Genomic DNA, 14,793 nt, shown 5'->3' with positions numbered 1-14,793 from the left:
TATATCCTCGCAGCGTTGTCAGGTGAAAGGGGTTGAAATTGAAATTGAAATTGAATTGCCGTTGAGACTGAAAATTAGGGCTTGCATTTCCTACACTAATAATAATAAAATTTAAAATATTTTTTATTTACAAAATCAAATTAATTACATTAATAAATTTTAAATCCATTCACAACCTCTAAATAATAATTAATTTATTAAATAATTTTATCCTTTTATTTAAATTTAAAAATATTTTTTATTTACATTTTTTTATTTTTATATAATTAGACAGTAGCTAGTCATTCCTCTAATATTTCAGAAATAACTCTTACTATTGCAAAATTACACTCGTGAACTGGAACCAAACCATAATATTTTTTTGCTAAATAAATAAATAAATAAGTATATAATAATTTAAAGAAATAAATTTATGCAATGTTGTTTAGGTTTAATTAAAGTAATTATAAGAATTATTTTTAATATTTAAAAAATTGCAGCAAGTCCTTTTAATGCTTAATGCTATGTTGCAAGCTTTTCTTTATCACTTATTGACCCTTTAAATGTTATAAAAATAATTAAATTGTCCATATATATAATTTTTATCTCTTATTCTCTCGTGATTGCTGCTTTTATCATTACTTTCTCCTTTCACTGTCACCTGTAGCCAATTTCCCATCACAATTGATTGGCACCAACCTTCATTCAGCATCATGGTAAGTTTATTCTCCATCCATCTCTCTTACAAGTTTAATGGAACGATGATACTATTGATATCTCCTGAACATACTTTATTATATAATGGATTATAAATAATAAAATTATTTCTATCATCTTATCATACTTTATTGTCTCTAGCTATCTCACCGTCTTAGGTGAATAATATTTTAATCATGTATATCATCGTTTTATCTCACCATCTTGAGTGAATAGTATTTTAGACATTTTAACTATATTGTGTAATCTAATGTATAAGGCATGATATATTAATAATATTTTTCTTAACGAAACTTATATGCTAAAATCCCTAATTAATGATGTTGGCTAATAAGGGTTTTACCCTTATTTTGCCCATTATATTGTTTTATTTATCCATTTGAATTTGTGCATTTTAGATCATTTATGTTTCAAATTTGAAAGTTTTACAATTGGGGTTTTAACTCTTTATTTGTTTATTCTTATTATTCTTCTTTCTTTTCCATTATCTATGTCACCTTTTGTTTTGGATTGATGAAACCTAAATGTATTTGGCTCTCATCAAATCCAAATGTTGAAACTTTTGTCCATAAAATTTGTCAATAAAGGTTTACCTCTTTGATATTCCTTTATTTTTCTTTTCAATTTATTTATTTTAGATAATTTAAATTACTAGAAATTATTTCTACATCGAGGTTATAAATCATCATTAATTTTCTTCTTTTTATTAGTTTATTTCTTATTGTTCTATCTCTTTGTTATGAGTTGGATGGAACCAAAATCAATTGAATTCTATTAAAGTCAAAACACACATAGGTTTTGACAAACACAAATGCTAAAAGCCATTACCAACAATGGTTGGCGACTAGCCATTGATCATTACTAACTTCCTTTTTATCTTTTATTTATTTGCTAATATAAAAATTATTTTTTATTATGAGAGTATAATTTTCATTTCATCACTTATATAACATTTGACTAACAAAATAAAACCTTTTACTATTTTCAAAACACGAGAGGCCCTTTTGCAATTATGTCAAACCAAAACAAAAGTCTCAATTAATATTTTATAACTAAAATAAGAGAAAAATAGTTCAATCATGTAACTTTATTTGAGTTCACTTGACTTATAGGGTCAATATTTTTTTTTATCTACTTAGACTAAATAGATTTATAATTAATTTTTAACTTTGTTAGCTTGATTTGACAATATTAGATAGCCAACATAGTTCACAATTTCTTTTTTTTTTTTTTTGAAAAAAGGTATAATAAACAAATAAATACTTTGTTATCTTTTAATCCAAAACACCGATATCAAAAAAAGATGTAATTTAACACAATATTATCAACTGTATCACTCTTTATCCCATAAACTTTTAAAAAGTAAAATTACCCAAAATAATTAACACAAAACTCAACCTTAAATCCCAAAATTATTGAGAAGTGAAAAATGGGAATTTGAATCTTTTACACCCCCCCCCCCCCTCCATTAACACACTATTACACAATTAGCATCAAATTTCTTGTCTTGTTTTCTTTATTTTCCCTTGTTCTTTTACAAGAAAAAAAAAGACAGGGTGATAAAAGTCAATATATAGTATAATATATATATATATATATAATTATAAGACAAAAGTATCCATAGAAAAACCCACAGTGGATCAGTGACCAAAGGCCCGTTCCAGTTAGTTCCCCACCTTATCCACATACACACTCTCTCTCTCTCTCTCTCTCTGAAACAGCATATGCTCCATTACCAATCTCTTCTTCCATGGATTCCTCCTGATTTCTCCTTTCCTTCCCAATATCATTCATCCCCATTCATATTCAGAGAGGAAATCGAAAGCAGTCAGTGGATTTGATTGATGATGGCTTCTGCAACAACCAGAACCACCTTCAGTTTCCACCTCTCCGCCACTCTCACCCAGCCCTCTCCTCCCAAACCCAAACCCCATCTCTCTTTCCCACTCAACAAAACCCTCTCCCTTTCCCCGCTCCCCAAACTCCTCCACAAATTCGCCCCCAACTCCATCGATGTCTCCAAAGAAGGACAACCCACCTCAGACCAACAAGATCCAGAGCCACCCACCTCCCCAGAATCTCCGCTGCCGGACGCCGCCCCAAACTTGGACAAGCGGCGGCTGGAAGAGAAGTTCGCCGTCCTGAACACCGGCATATACGAGTGCAGGTCATGCGGGTACCGGTACGACGAGGCGGCTGGGGACCCGTCGTACCCGATTCCGGCGGGACTGCCGTTCGAGAGGCTGCCGGAGGACTGGAGATGCCCGACGTGCGGGGCGGCGAAGAGCTTCTTCGAGAGCAAGAGCGTGGAGATTGCTGGGTTTGCGCAGAACCAGCAGTTCGGGCTTGGGGGGAATGCTCTGACCTCCGGCCAGAAGGCGGTGCTCATCTATGGGGGATTGTTCTTGGGGTTTTTGTTTTTCTTGTCTGGCTACTTCCTTCAATGATTTTGAGGAATTAATAATAGCATTGTATTTAGATGAAATGGGTATAGAAATAAGTCTTCCGATGAAAGATTTCATCTAAATAATAATGCCTTTTTAGTTCTAGTTCTAGTTCTAGTTCGTGACATTGGATGAGTTTATTTACTTCTTTTTTTTTTTTGATTGGCGAAAAAGACGAGTTTATGGGGATTGAAATTAGTGGGTTTTGCACAGTAAAGTAAATAGCATTACCCTTAAAATTATTATTCAAGCCACTATCACCAATACCTCATTGCAACTAAATTGTTATTATTAATGACCCTCCCAACTAAATAACATTTTAAAATGTTATATCATATAAAAAACTAAATAAATCACATGATATGACCATTATTATAATGAATATTTCTGTTACTGGTTGTATACAAGCAGAGCATAAAAAAGCATCAAGCTGAAAGTTCGCTGGAAGTGTTGCCGAAAATGACAAAAGCTACAGCTCGTTAATTACACAAACAAATGTCAGCATAATAGTATTATTCCCGACACAGAACTGTAAACAAACATTCTAAGAAAAATAAAAAAAGTGGAACAGGACATATATTCAGTACAACAAATCTAAAGCTGAAGCTACATCCTACATCACGTGTCTTCTAACAGAGAACAGAAACATGGGAAGGAGAGGAAGGTTAGGACATGCTGTAAGCTGACTAGCTGTACACCTTCACGCTTCACCTGCGATTTTCTTTTCTCCTTTTCCACCTGATTGATTGATTGATTTATATATTTGTATGGAAGAGCCCTACCCGCCGTGTCCCATTCCCATTTGTGCAGAGTGCAGATTTAATCTTAATCTTCCTTCCACCAGATCGATGTTCCTGCACACAACACCACGAGAACATGAAATATCTTAATTAATTCATATTAATGCCCGCGAGTCAGACATCAATTTCCTGAATTAGGCTTAGCATGAGCAGGATACCTGAGGTTTAGGGAGGGACCTGCCAGTGCCACGGACTATACAATATCACTCTTGGCGCTGCCGATGGGAGAATCAGACAGATTCTTGGGGTGGTCCCTGGCCCTTAATCTGATAAACTCGCTTCATTTGCTTCTCATCAGACGCAGCTGGTGACGGCTGTTGCTGCTTATGGTATATTCGAGCATCTCCGCCTGGTGGTCTAGCTATCCACTTGGCAGGTGGCGTTGGGAGTGGACCAACCTGCTGCACGGACTTGTTCTGGATATTTGAAATTTGTCCTGGATTCGGCATCCTTGGATGTGTCGCAATATGTGATCTAGTTCTGCCTTCTTCCATCGTCAAAGAAGACATCCCAGCCCTTACGCTCTGTTGCTGCTCTTCATATGAGTATCTATCCGGTGTCCTGTAGTCCTGTCTGTAGCCTTGCAAGTCATACGGGGGGAGTGCGGATCTAGGATTGCCCATTCTAGCTCGGGGGTGATTATAATTTCCATAGTAGGGAGCTGGATCCTCAATCAGAGCCCTTCCATACCCAGAAGATCCAGCTGTCCTTGACCTGCCGTTGGCTACATGGTTACTTGTAGAATTCCTATATTGAGTTTGTTCGGATGATCCAGAATGATTGTAATTGTGTTTTAGATTCAGGGTATTCTTGACCAAACGATGGGCTGCTTCTCCCAACTGAGGACCATATCTTGCCCGAGATACCCCTGCCCTGTATATGTAGAGATATCTTTAGTAACAAATAATAATGCCGATGGTGACAACTATTTCCAACAGTAAACATGTCAATTAAATGAAAATCCTACAGTCCGCAAAGCAAACAAGGGACAGATTCGATTCTGTTTTTGGAAGTTTCTCTAACGTTCTTCATTTGGGGGAAGTAAAATATATAGGCGTCTACCTTTTCCAATGGAAAAAAAAAAAATTCACAGGATTAGCAAATATTGATCGGATCTGCTAATATAACTCATTGTTGACACAATATAATAACATTTCAAACTGGAATTTAATTTTGATTGCATTATTACAGAATGAAATAATTCCATTACAGGTCACGCTCCAATAAATAGTAAATTACTATCCAACCAAGATAAAAATGTTGATGTCCAACCCCCCTTACTTTGTTTAAATTAAAATAACAAAAAAATCATTGCATCAGGGTACCCGTATAAATGATATAATAACAAGTGTTACTTCCATGCTTAGGTCACTGAGTCACTCACTAGGTTCTTATGTGGAATCAACCCCCTTAAAATTGTAGGAAAAGGCAATAAAGAGAAAATCCCTAGATTTAACTATCCTTGGATTTTCTTTATTTGTTTATTTATTTACGGGCAGCATCTATGTTTTATCTCCCTAACTTGGTTAGGATAAAGTGCAGTTAATGACGATGATAATTTATGTCTTATCCCAATGAGCCTGCAGTTCTGATTAAGGCTTGTGATTGCTGTTGTATTGTTGTTTGAGCCTTCACTTCTGTCCATGCCAGTTTCTACAAGTATAACTGACAAACTGTTGCAAAATCCATTGGCGCATAATATATCATTCCAAAAAAATAAAAGAGCGTCCATTTTTTTGAATGAATAAGAGGGGGGGGGTAAAAACCAGGAGACAATTGAAAGGAAGTTCTATTGCTGAAAATAGTTCAGATTCCCAACAGCAATGTAGAACCAACATGTATTCTTACCGTTCTCTGCTTTGTTGGCGGTGGCTACCGTTATCTTCGTGCCACAACACAGGGAAGGGTTTTACGTCCAAAGGACCTAAAATCTGCAGATGCAAAGAATGTCAAAAAAGGACCACTGGTCATTTTTGTAAGGAAACGCCAATGCACAGCTTTTAAGCCACAAAAATTATACTTCATAACACAAGAATAATGTTTCACAGTCCTTCCACTCGTGCCCACAAGAATAAGGAACAACTTTACCCATGCTATAGGCTCTGGAGCTGTTTATGTACAAAGAAAAAAAAAGACCCATGATATCTCTCATTTATAGGTGGACGAGTGTCATTCCAAAGTTGATAAGTGAATCCTTGAGATTCTCAAAAATAAAGGATTACTACAAGCAACTCTAAAAGTATCTGTATGTTATATGGTACACACCTTTTCAGGCATGCGTACGCCTGCAGGAGGTTCTGGGACATGTTTATAGGGTAGAGGATTCAAGTAAGAAGTGTTTCTGCAAAATGGGCAAAATTAAGAATGTTTAAACTTTTTCCCCTCAAATAAAGAAATTAAAAAAAAGAGCATCCTTAGTACACAAGGCTCCCTGTTTTGTGAGGGTCAAGGGAGAGGCTCATTTGTATGTAGCCTTAATCTTGCTCTATAGAAAGTTGTTTCCACAACTCAAACCCATGACTTTTTAGTCATAAAAGAGCAACCTTACCATTGCTACCAAGGTTCACCCTCAAAACAAAGAAATAAAACAAAATTATAATAAAGAAACCTAACAATTAAAACAGTGCGAATAACAACAACAAAATATCTCCAAGATTCAACGAACCAAAATATTTTGAAATGAAAGTAAGAAAAAGTGGAGAACAGGGGAACTTACAGAATTTGGTTAATTTCGATATCTCGCAATCCACTTACAGGGGAAAGAACCACATTCGTCCACATATTCCTCTGACATAACCAGAGATATCCATTCACTCCTTCACTGAAAAACATTGGCAACTAATCAAGGTTGTCAACTGGCCTATGCCACACCATTGAAGACAACATCACAAAATGAAAACACACCTAAAATTTGTGTCAATTGGCCAATATCTTTGATGTGGAGGTAATTGATGAAAAAACTGGTACAATGATATAACTTGGCCAGCCAAAGGATGAGAACAATGTACATATAACAAATCAAACATCATACTGTTCCGCACTCGCTCTTCGTCCTGCGTGTTAAAAAAAAAAAAGGATCTTGTAATAATTTATTTATAAAATCTGTCATTAGTGTGGAAATTAAGAATGAAAAATATCTGCCTTCTTTGCACAGTTCGCCCGACATTAGAACAAATTATTAAACTTAAAAGCAGCAAAATAATACAGATTGTAGCCTTTCAGATCATCAATTCTCAAAATTTAGTTAACCACATTCACCATTCTTGAAAAAGTCACAGCAACACAATGCCCCACCCCCAAGGGAAAAAAAGGGGGTGTGGGGGTTGGGGTTCAGGTAGTGGTCTAATCAAAGGATCAATGATGTGTTTTCTAAAGGTTCCCTTTCTTTAAGTAAATACGTGAAGTTCTTATTCAAAAACATCGAGTAATACAAAGGACACAATACAGAAAAAGAAATATGTAGTCGTTAGATACCCATGTTTTCAACAAAATCTGAAATTCCTGAAAATCAACTGCCAAAAAGCTAGGTAAAAAGGTAGCCTTCAAACCACATACTGACCGCTCACCTCAAAGCCCTCTGATTCTGATTACTCAAACCATGCATGGATAATTGTTAAGGAAACTTCCCTAGCACTAAAAGCTCCTTAAGAGATTCTAGTAGTGAGATCTATGGTGAATTTCAGGCTGATGATGTCACATCCTATTTAAGTTTCTAGTACATAAAGATTGGGGCTGCTTGAAAATGCTGTGGGAAATTTCAATTTTCTTTTCATGCTTTCCATTCCATTTCATTTTTTTTAATTTTCATTTCAGCTAGGAAAAATGGAAATTGGAGATGTTTGATTTTACAGCCAGTTGTTAAGAAAATGGAAAGACGAATTGAAAACAGTATTTGATTTTCAGAATCTATGTTTAATTTTTTTTCCCCTCAAAAACATCATAGAAATAAATTTTTAATTTTGTTAAGACCTAAAAAAATGGGATAAAGATTCAACAAAAATCAGAAAAGCTTATAAAATTAACCTGAGCAAATATCTGGGAAACCCCAAAAAAACAAATTTAGCAAAAATTCAGGAACTTAGAAAGTTTGAAAAATTGGGGCACACTACTCGCCAAACCCAATCTGGATTAGGCCCCCATTGGGTCCAGCAGCAATATCATCATCGTATTCTCCTTCATTCATTTTTCTGCGCATATATATATATATATAGGCAGAAGCAGATCGGGGCTTGACCAACCCCAAGATGGGTTCACCCCAATTGGGTCAAGTGGCATCATCATTGTTGGAAAAAAGGAAATAGCAGACTTACTCAGCGAATTGGCTCACCATTGAATGCAGAAAATTATGTTTCCTAATGTAGATATAGAATGTACAGTTAGCTGTTTTTTCTGTATCAATTAGCTGCCTAATTAGTTAGTTTCCTAATTGTTTATGTTTCCTTAATAGCTAGTTTACTTAGAAGATAGATTGATAGTTTCCGTATGAAGGTGCTTCCTTATGAAGGTGTCAAGACTCACCTTAAATATGACTGTAAATGTGCTGTGAATATACAAGAATTCCGAGAATTTCTACATTCATATTCTTCTTTTGACACCTTCTTCTTCTTCATTCATTTTTCTATGCATATATATAAATGTATATATGGAAACAGAGTGAAAGAGAAGATCAGGGCAGGGCTATCCAAACCTCGATCTGCTGTGACCCTCACATGGGTCCAGTGATCATTGCTGTCTTCTTCTTTCATCTTTTGAACTTGTGCATGTACACTGTACACACACACAGACGTTGGAGGGAAATGCGTTTCAGACGAAATGAAATAAGTGACAGTGTACCTCTTCACATTTTTCATTTTTCGATGGAACACACTTGGGATTTGGAATGGAAATTTAGTTGCCAAACACAAGTTCACCACTTTTCATTCTATTTCTACCAGAATGAAATGTAAATTGTTGAAACATGATGGATTTCAAACAGGCCATTGGCATGAAAGAAAGTGAGAGTTTTTTTTTTAGGGTATGTGTTGCTTAGGTTTTTGGTCTTAGTTGATTAGTTTAGGTTTTCTACTTATTTAGGCTTTATGCTCTTAGTAAGCATTCCAAGCAACTATGATTTTGTCAAACATGCACTACATAAGGGGCTAAAGAGGTTGAGAAACAATACCGTCAAAGTTGTCTCCAGCTTCTTTGTTTCAGCAAGCAATTTATTCTCATCAATGAATGGCAGTTTGGCAATGCCCTGATTCACAAAGCAATTTGAGATAACTTGGATAAGCCAATAACAACATTAATATAATATTTCCACAAGGAATTCAGGAAATACTGGATTATACAACATTGTACCTGCCACTTAAAGCGCTTGCCATTCATGTCAATCTCAAAATCTGAACAAATGGTTAAACCCAAAGTATAATTGACCAAAGAACTTAGAAAATAAAAAATAGAAAACTATTTTGTCAAGTAATACTACCAGAAGGGTAGAATTCATGGATTGGTGATGTTGGCTCAGTCATCAATCTCCTAAACTCCCGGGGCAGAGCACTAGAACTGTAGAATAAAAAGGGAAAGCTCATGCAGTGCCAAATACCACAGGCATCCACAGAGAGAGAGAGAGAGAGAGAGAAATAGAGAAGCGTTTGTCTTGAGTTTGCCAGCTCCTTGTGTGCAAGGTAAGGAACAAGATTATAAGTAACATGTACCTTGCAGCTGGCAGGGTTCCCATGAGCTGGTCAAAGGGCTTAAACGGTTGTCCAAGGAAAAATGTTATTTCTAAGTCAGCTAGATCCTTTAGATCAGAAGCAAATGGAGCATAATGGTATGGATAAAACCTGAAAAAAAAAAAAGGAAGATCAGATTTGAAAAAATTATAGAGAGGAAAAGCACCCAACATAGCAAAAAACCATAAAGGCTAAAAGCTCCAAAATTAGACCAGTCCTCATATTGGCTATGGAGGAGCATGGCATAGGAACTGAGCATCTGATCTTATATGCATACTCAGTGATATTAACCAAAGATAAGATCCTATGGAAGTCCACAAGCTGAAGGCTGCTTCAATGACTTCCATTTAAGACAGCCAAATATGGCCACGGATGCACTACTTCCCATCATGTTTGCATAAAAACCCACTATAAACATATGTTCCCATATCTTGTACTGATAAACATAATATAAGTGAATTTATACTCATCAATCCACTAGGAAAAATAACTACAAAGTAGATCAGAAACTAACCATTGCCACGAGCAGACACCTTGGTTGTAGTACCGGCAGACCCAGCATAAACCTTCTACATACTTCAAAACCTGCAAACAACAACTTACGATCATCAAGTGCACCCCCTTGTGTAGCAATCATAACTACAGTATTATAGTAAGATTTTCTTAATCATCAAACACACATATTATAATATTATACATGGTTATGAAATTGTACCCTCCATCCATTATGTGAGAAAAATTTATCATGAATAACTTCTACTTACAAAATTTTATGTTATACAATACTGAGAACTGCTATTGTAAAGGGGCCAACAGTAATGACATATCCAAATTTTGATTCCCTTTCTTCATTTGGACCTCTCTTCTTTGTCTGTCACTTTTATTCCCGATTCTCCTTTTCTCTCAGGAGTTGCTCACAGACTGCTAGCAGTGAGGATTAGATAGTTGATTGAAAGGCATCAATGGTCATCACCCTCATTAATATGCCAATTTCTTTGGACAGTTGATCCAAGATATTTTAATTGATTTTTACTTGGTATGACTTGATCTTCAAATTTTATTATAACAACATCCACACTTATGTTTTTACTAAACTCACATTCCATATATTTGGTTTTCAATCTACAGCAGTCACTAAAGATACAGCAAAATATTTATGTACCCTCTAGTAATACACTACTAACAAAGAAAGAAGTGCAAATCACACATAAAAGGAAGAAATTTTTGTCCACTCTTCGAGATGAAGACATAATGCAGAAATTAGAACAAGAAACCAATAAACAGATAGAAAAATAGCACAGTTTTCTAAATGATAATTTCAATCAAGGAAGCTATAAAGTGCATTGCACCCCAAATTTAGTAATGCCGAGTAGTTATTAGATTGTGCACAATTTTTGTAGCACTACCCTCCCTCTCACTTGGTCCAAGTATGTACTCACTGTTATAACCACATCTATACAGTGCACAAGTAGTGCCAAGAATGAGATGAGTTTCAGATATCATGTTATATAAAGAACTGGTGACTGACAATATACTATATATCGTTAGAGAACGAAGCATCAACTGAACACATATTGTCAGAAAAGAATGCACGAAGTAAATATTGCTGAATATTCCAAGAACCAGGAAAAATAGGAAGCAACAAAGCTAATGAAGAAATATCATGGTTAAACATGAGATATCATTCTATATATAAGTTCCTATTCCCCAGAAAAGAGACATGACAAGAGGAGATACACCAAGGCAAAGGAATCTAGCAGCGGACAAAGTATGGTGCTTTATAGCACCAGCTCCTAATTTTATATTCACAAAATCACAATTTTTCAATATGACCAGTTCAGTCTCCAAGGGGTGAAACTATCAACCAGAAGTCTTTTAAGTCGTAACCGAATACAGATTCCATTTCCAATGCAGCAAAGAGTAACCTAATCTAAAAACTTCCTCCAGGAATTTCTGAAAGTACATAGATATCAGGAATCCTATATATAATAAAAGATGCTAATATGACAAAACAAATTATCCACATATACTGACAGTTGTCCTCAATGGTCAAAGTTCCTGTCAGTTGCATGGCAGATTTTGGGATCAGGATGAGCACAGAAAGATATTTAAATTCAAATTCTTACAGATATATCAACCAGTTCAGGCAACGTAAAACTTAGTCGGATTCAAAACATGAACTCTAGACAAATTATGAAAAATCGTTTGGGCGTGGACGTAACCCTTCATAGCGACGCGCTACACTGCCCCCGTGTAGTGACAAGTGAGCTAGGGCTGCTGCATCGGCACCCGGATGTAGTGATAAATGAGCAAGGGTTCCCGCATTTGCTTGGACGGATATGGGTAAAGAAGCTAGTCCAAAATCAAAATCAAAACCAAAACCAAAACCAAAATCAAAATAAAAAACAAAATCAAATTCAAAATCAAGGCCAAAAACAAAATCAAATCCAAAGTCAAGGCCAAAAACAAAATCATAGATTAAGGATTGGGTCATGGAACATAGGAACATTAACAGGCAAAGCTATGGAAGTGGTGGATGTGATGATTAGGAGAAAAATTAATATTATATGCCTTCAAGAGACGAGATGGGTAGGGAAAAAAGCAAAAACTTTATTAGAAGCTGGATATAAAATATGGTACACAGGAACTGATCGAGCGAAAAATGAAGTGGGGATTATTATGGATAAAAGCTTAATAGATGAGGTAGTGGATGTAAAGAGATTAGGGGATAGGATTATTATGGTGAAGATTAGTTTAGGAAGAATGACCATGAATATCTTTAGTACATATGCACCACAAACGGGGTTAGGTGATGAGATAAAAACAAAATTCTGGGAGGACCTAGAGGGACTCATACAAATGATACCAAGAGGAGAGAAAGTGATTATAGGAGGTGACTTAAATGGGCACGTGGGTAGAGACGAAAACGGATATAGAGAGGTACATGGAGGGTATGGATTCGGGGAAATTAATAATGAGAGTAAATCTATCCTAGATTTCGCTATGGCATATGGGCTCATTATAACCAATACTAGGTTCAAAAAACGGGACGAACACTTAATCACATATAAAAATATCACCTCAAGCACCCAAATAGATTACTTCCTCATGAGACAAGAGGATCGGTTATGTTGTAGGAATTGTAAGGTGATACCGGGAGAGTGTTTGACTACTCAACATAGACTTCTAGTACTTGACGTCTAAGTAAGAAATTGGAAGAGAAAAAATCACATAAAACAAAATCCAAAAATCAAGTGGTGGAATTTAAAAGGGGAGAAACAACTAATTTTCAAAGAAAAATTAAGGGGTAGAAGGGAATGGAATGGAGAAAGACAGACAAACCAAATGTAGAAAGAAATGGCTAATGCTCTGAGAAGCACGGCAAAGGTAGTCCTTGGAGAGACAAATGGTAGAGCCCCTAACCTTAAGGAGTCTTGGTGGTGGAATAAAGAGGTACAATTGAAAATTAAAAATAAAAAAACTTGCTATAAGGCGATATATCAATGCAACAATGAAGAAAATCAAAAAAATTATAAAGAAGCAAAAAAGGCAGCAAAAAGAGCTGTTAGTGAAGCAAGGTCAAAAGCATATGAGAATCTATATAAACGACTTGATACAAAAGATGGAGAAAGGGATATATATAAATTAGCTAAAGCAAGAGAAAGAAAAACACGGGATTTAAATCAAGTGAAATGCATAAAAGATGACAATCAAAATGTTTTAGTAAATGAGGGAGCGATTAAGGAGAGATGGAATGAGTATTTCACAAAATTATTTAATGATGGTGGTGACACAAGAGTTAGGTTGGGACATCTTAGTAACTCCGAAGGGAATGTGAGCTACACATTCTATCGACTCATAAGTTCAAATGAAATAAGGCAAGCATTAAAAAAGATGAAAAATCATAAAGCAGTGGGACCAGATAATATACCAATAGAAGCATGAAAAAGCATGAGAGAAGAGGGCATCTCCTGGCTAACGCAACTATTTAACGCCATCCTTAAATAAAAAAAATGCCAGATGAGTGGATGAAGAGTACTTTGGTTCCTATATACAAGAACAAAGGAGATGTTCAAAACTGTGAAAATTATAGAGGAATTAAGTTAATGAGTCATACCATGAAACTCTGGGAGAGAGTAATAGAGCAAAGGCTCAGAAAGGAAATAAAGGTGTCAGAAAATCAGTTTGGTTTCATGCCTGGTAGGTCAACAATGGAAGCTATATATTTACTGAGGCGTCTAATGGAAAGGTATCGAGATCATCAGAAGGACCTACATATGGTGTTTATAGATCTAGAAAAGGCCTATGATAGGGTCCCTAGAGAAGTATTATGGAGGGTTTTAGAGAAGAAAGGAGTCAAAATAGCCTATATACAAGCCCTTAAGGACATGTATCATGGTGTAGAGACAAGGGTCAGAACATGCGGAGGGGATACTGAACCATTTACAACTACAATAGGACTGCATCAAGGTTCTGCACTAAGTCCATGCTTATTTGCCCTAGTAATGGATGAACTCACTAAAGATATTCAGACAGATGTGCCATGGTGTATGCTATTTGTAGACGACATAGTGTTGGTGGATGAAACAAAAGAAGGAGTGAACACTAAGCTTGAGTTGTGGAAAAACAATTTAGAATCTAAGGGATTTAAATTAAGTAGAAAGAAAACAAAATATATGGAATGCAAATTTAGTAAAAATGCAAGAGTGGATGATGTTATAATAAAATTAGAAGACCAAATCTTACAAAGAAAAGACCATTTTTGATATTTGGGATCAGTGATTCAAAAAGATGGAGAAATCCACGAGGATGTCGCACATAGAATTAAGGCAAGTTGGTTAAAATGGAGAAATGCATCGGGGTGTTATGTGATGGTAAAATCCCATTAAAATTGAAAGGAAAATTTTATAGGACAGCTATAAGACCAGTCTTGCTGTATGGCTCAGAATGTTGGGCAGTCAAATACTAGCATGAGCAAAAGACGAGTGTAGCAGAGATGAGGATGTTAAGATGGATGTGCGGACATACAAGAAAAGATAAAATTTGAAATGAAGTTATTCATAATAAGGTAGGAATAGTGCCAATCGAGGAGAAGATGAGAGAGACTAGACTAAGATGGTTTGGTCATGTGAGAAGGAG

At 35.8% G+C, this 14,793-nt stretch overlaps 2 protein-coding genes across 3 annotated transcripts in view; one reads left to right on the top strand and one right to left on the bottom strand.

Annotated features, from left to right (window-relative positions):
- The first annotated feature begins 2,325 nt into the window (after positions 1-2,325).
- Positions 2,326-3,251, top strand: LOC127801142 (uncharacterized). The gene has a single exon (XM_052336015.1). The coding sequence runs from the start codon at positions 2,541-2,543 to the stop codon at positions 3,141-3,143; it is 603 nt and encodes a 200-aa protein (XP_052191975.1). The 5' UTR covers positions 2,326-2,540; the 3' UTR covers positions 3,144-3,251.
- Positions 3,252-3,485: 234 nt separating this feature from the next.
- The window catches only part of LOC127801141 (5'-3' exoribonuclease 4-like), a 67,351-nt gene continuing 56,043 nt past the window's right edge, over positions 3,486-14,793 (bottom strand). For both annotated transcript variants that reach the window (XM_052336012.1, XM_052336014.1), the window contains 11 exons: positions 10,169-10,239; positions 9,637-9,765; positions 9,408-9,484; positions 9,281-9,321; positions 9,102-9,176; positions 6,845-6,993; positions 6,657-6,761; positions 6,206-6,281; positions 5,789-5,871; positions 4,099-4,813; positions 3,486-3,994 (listed from right to left, as the gene is read on the bottom strand). In XM_052336012.1, coding sequence (XP_052191972.1) covers positions 4,171-4,813; positions 5,789-5,871; positions 6,206-6,281; positions 6,657-6,761; positions 6,845-6,993; positions 9,102-9,176; positions 9,281-9,321; positions 9,408-9,484; positions 9,637-9,765; positions 10,169-10,239 — 1,449 coding nt within the window. In that variant the 3' untranslated portion in view covers positions 3,486-3,994; positions 4,099-4,170. The remainder of the gene's footprint in view (positions 3,995-4,098; positions 4,814-5,788; positions 5,872-6,205; positions 6,282-6,656; positions 6,762-6,844; positions 6,994-9,101; positions 9,177-9,280; positions 9,322-9,407; positions 9,485-9,636; positions 9,766-10,168; positions 10,240-14,793) is intronic.

This window comes from Diospyros lotus, chromosome 5 (assembly GCF_014633365.1).
Source record: "Diospyros lotus cultivar Yz01 chromosome 5, ASM1463336v1, whole genome shotgun sequence".
Classification (NCBI taxonomy): domain Eukaryota; kingdom Viridiplantae; phylum Streptophyta; class Magnoliopsida; order Ericales; family Ebenaceae; genus Diospyros; species Diospyros lotus.
Note: the sequence above shows the minus strand (reverse complement) of the source record. Positions and strands in the feature narration are given on the sequence as shown.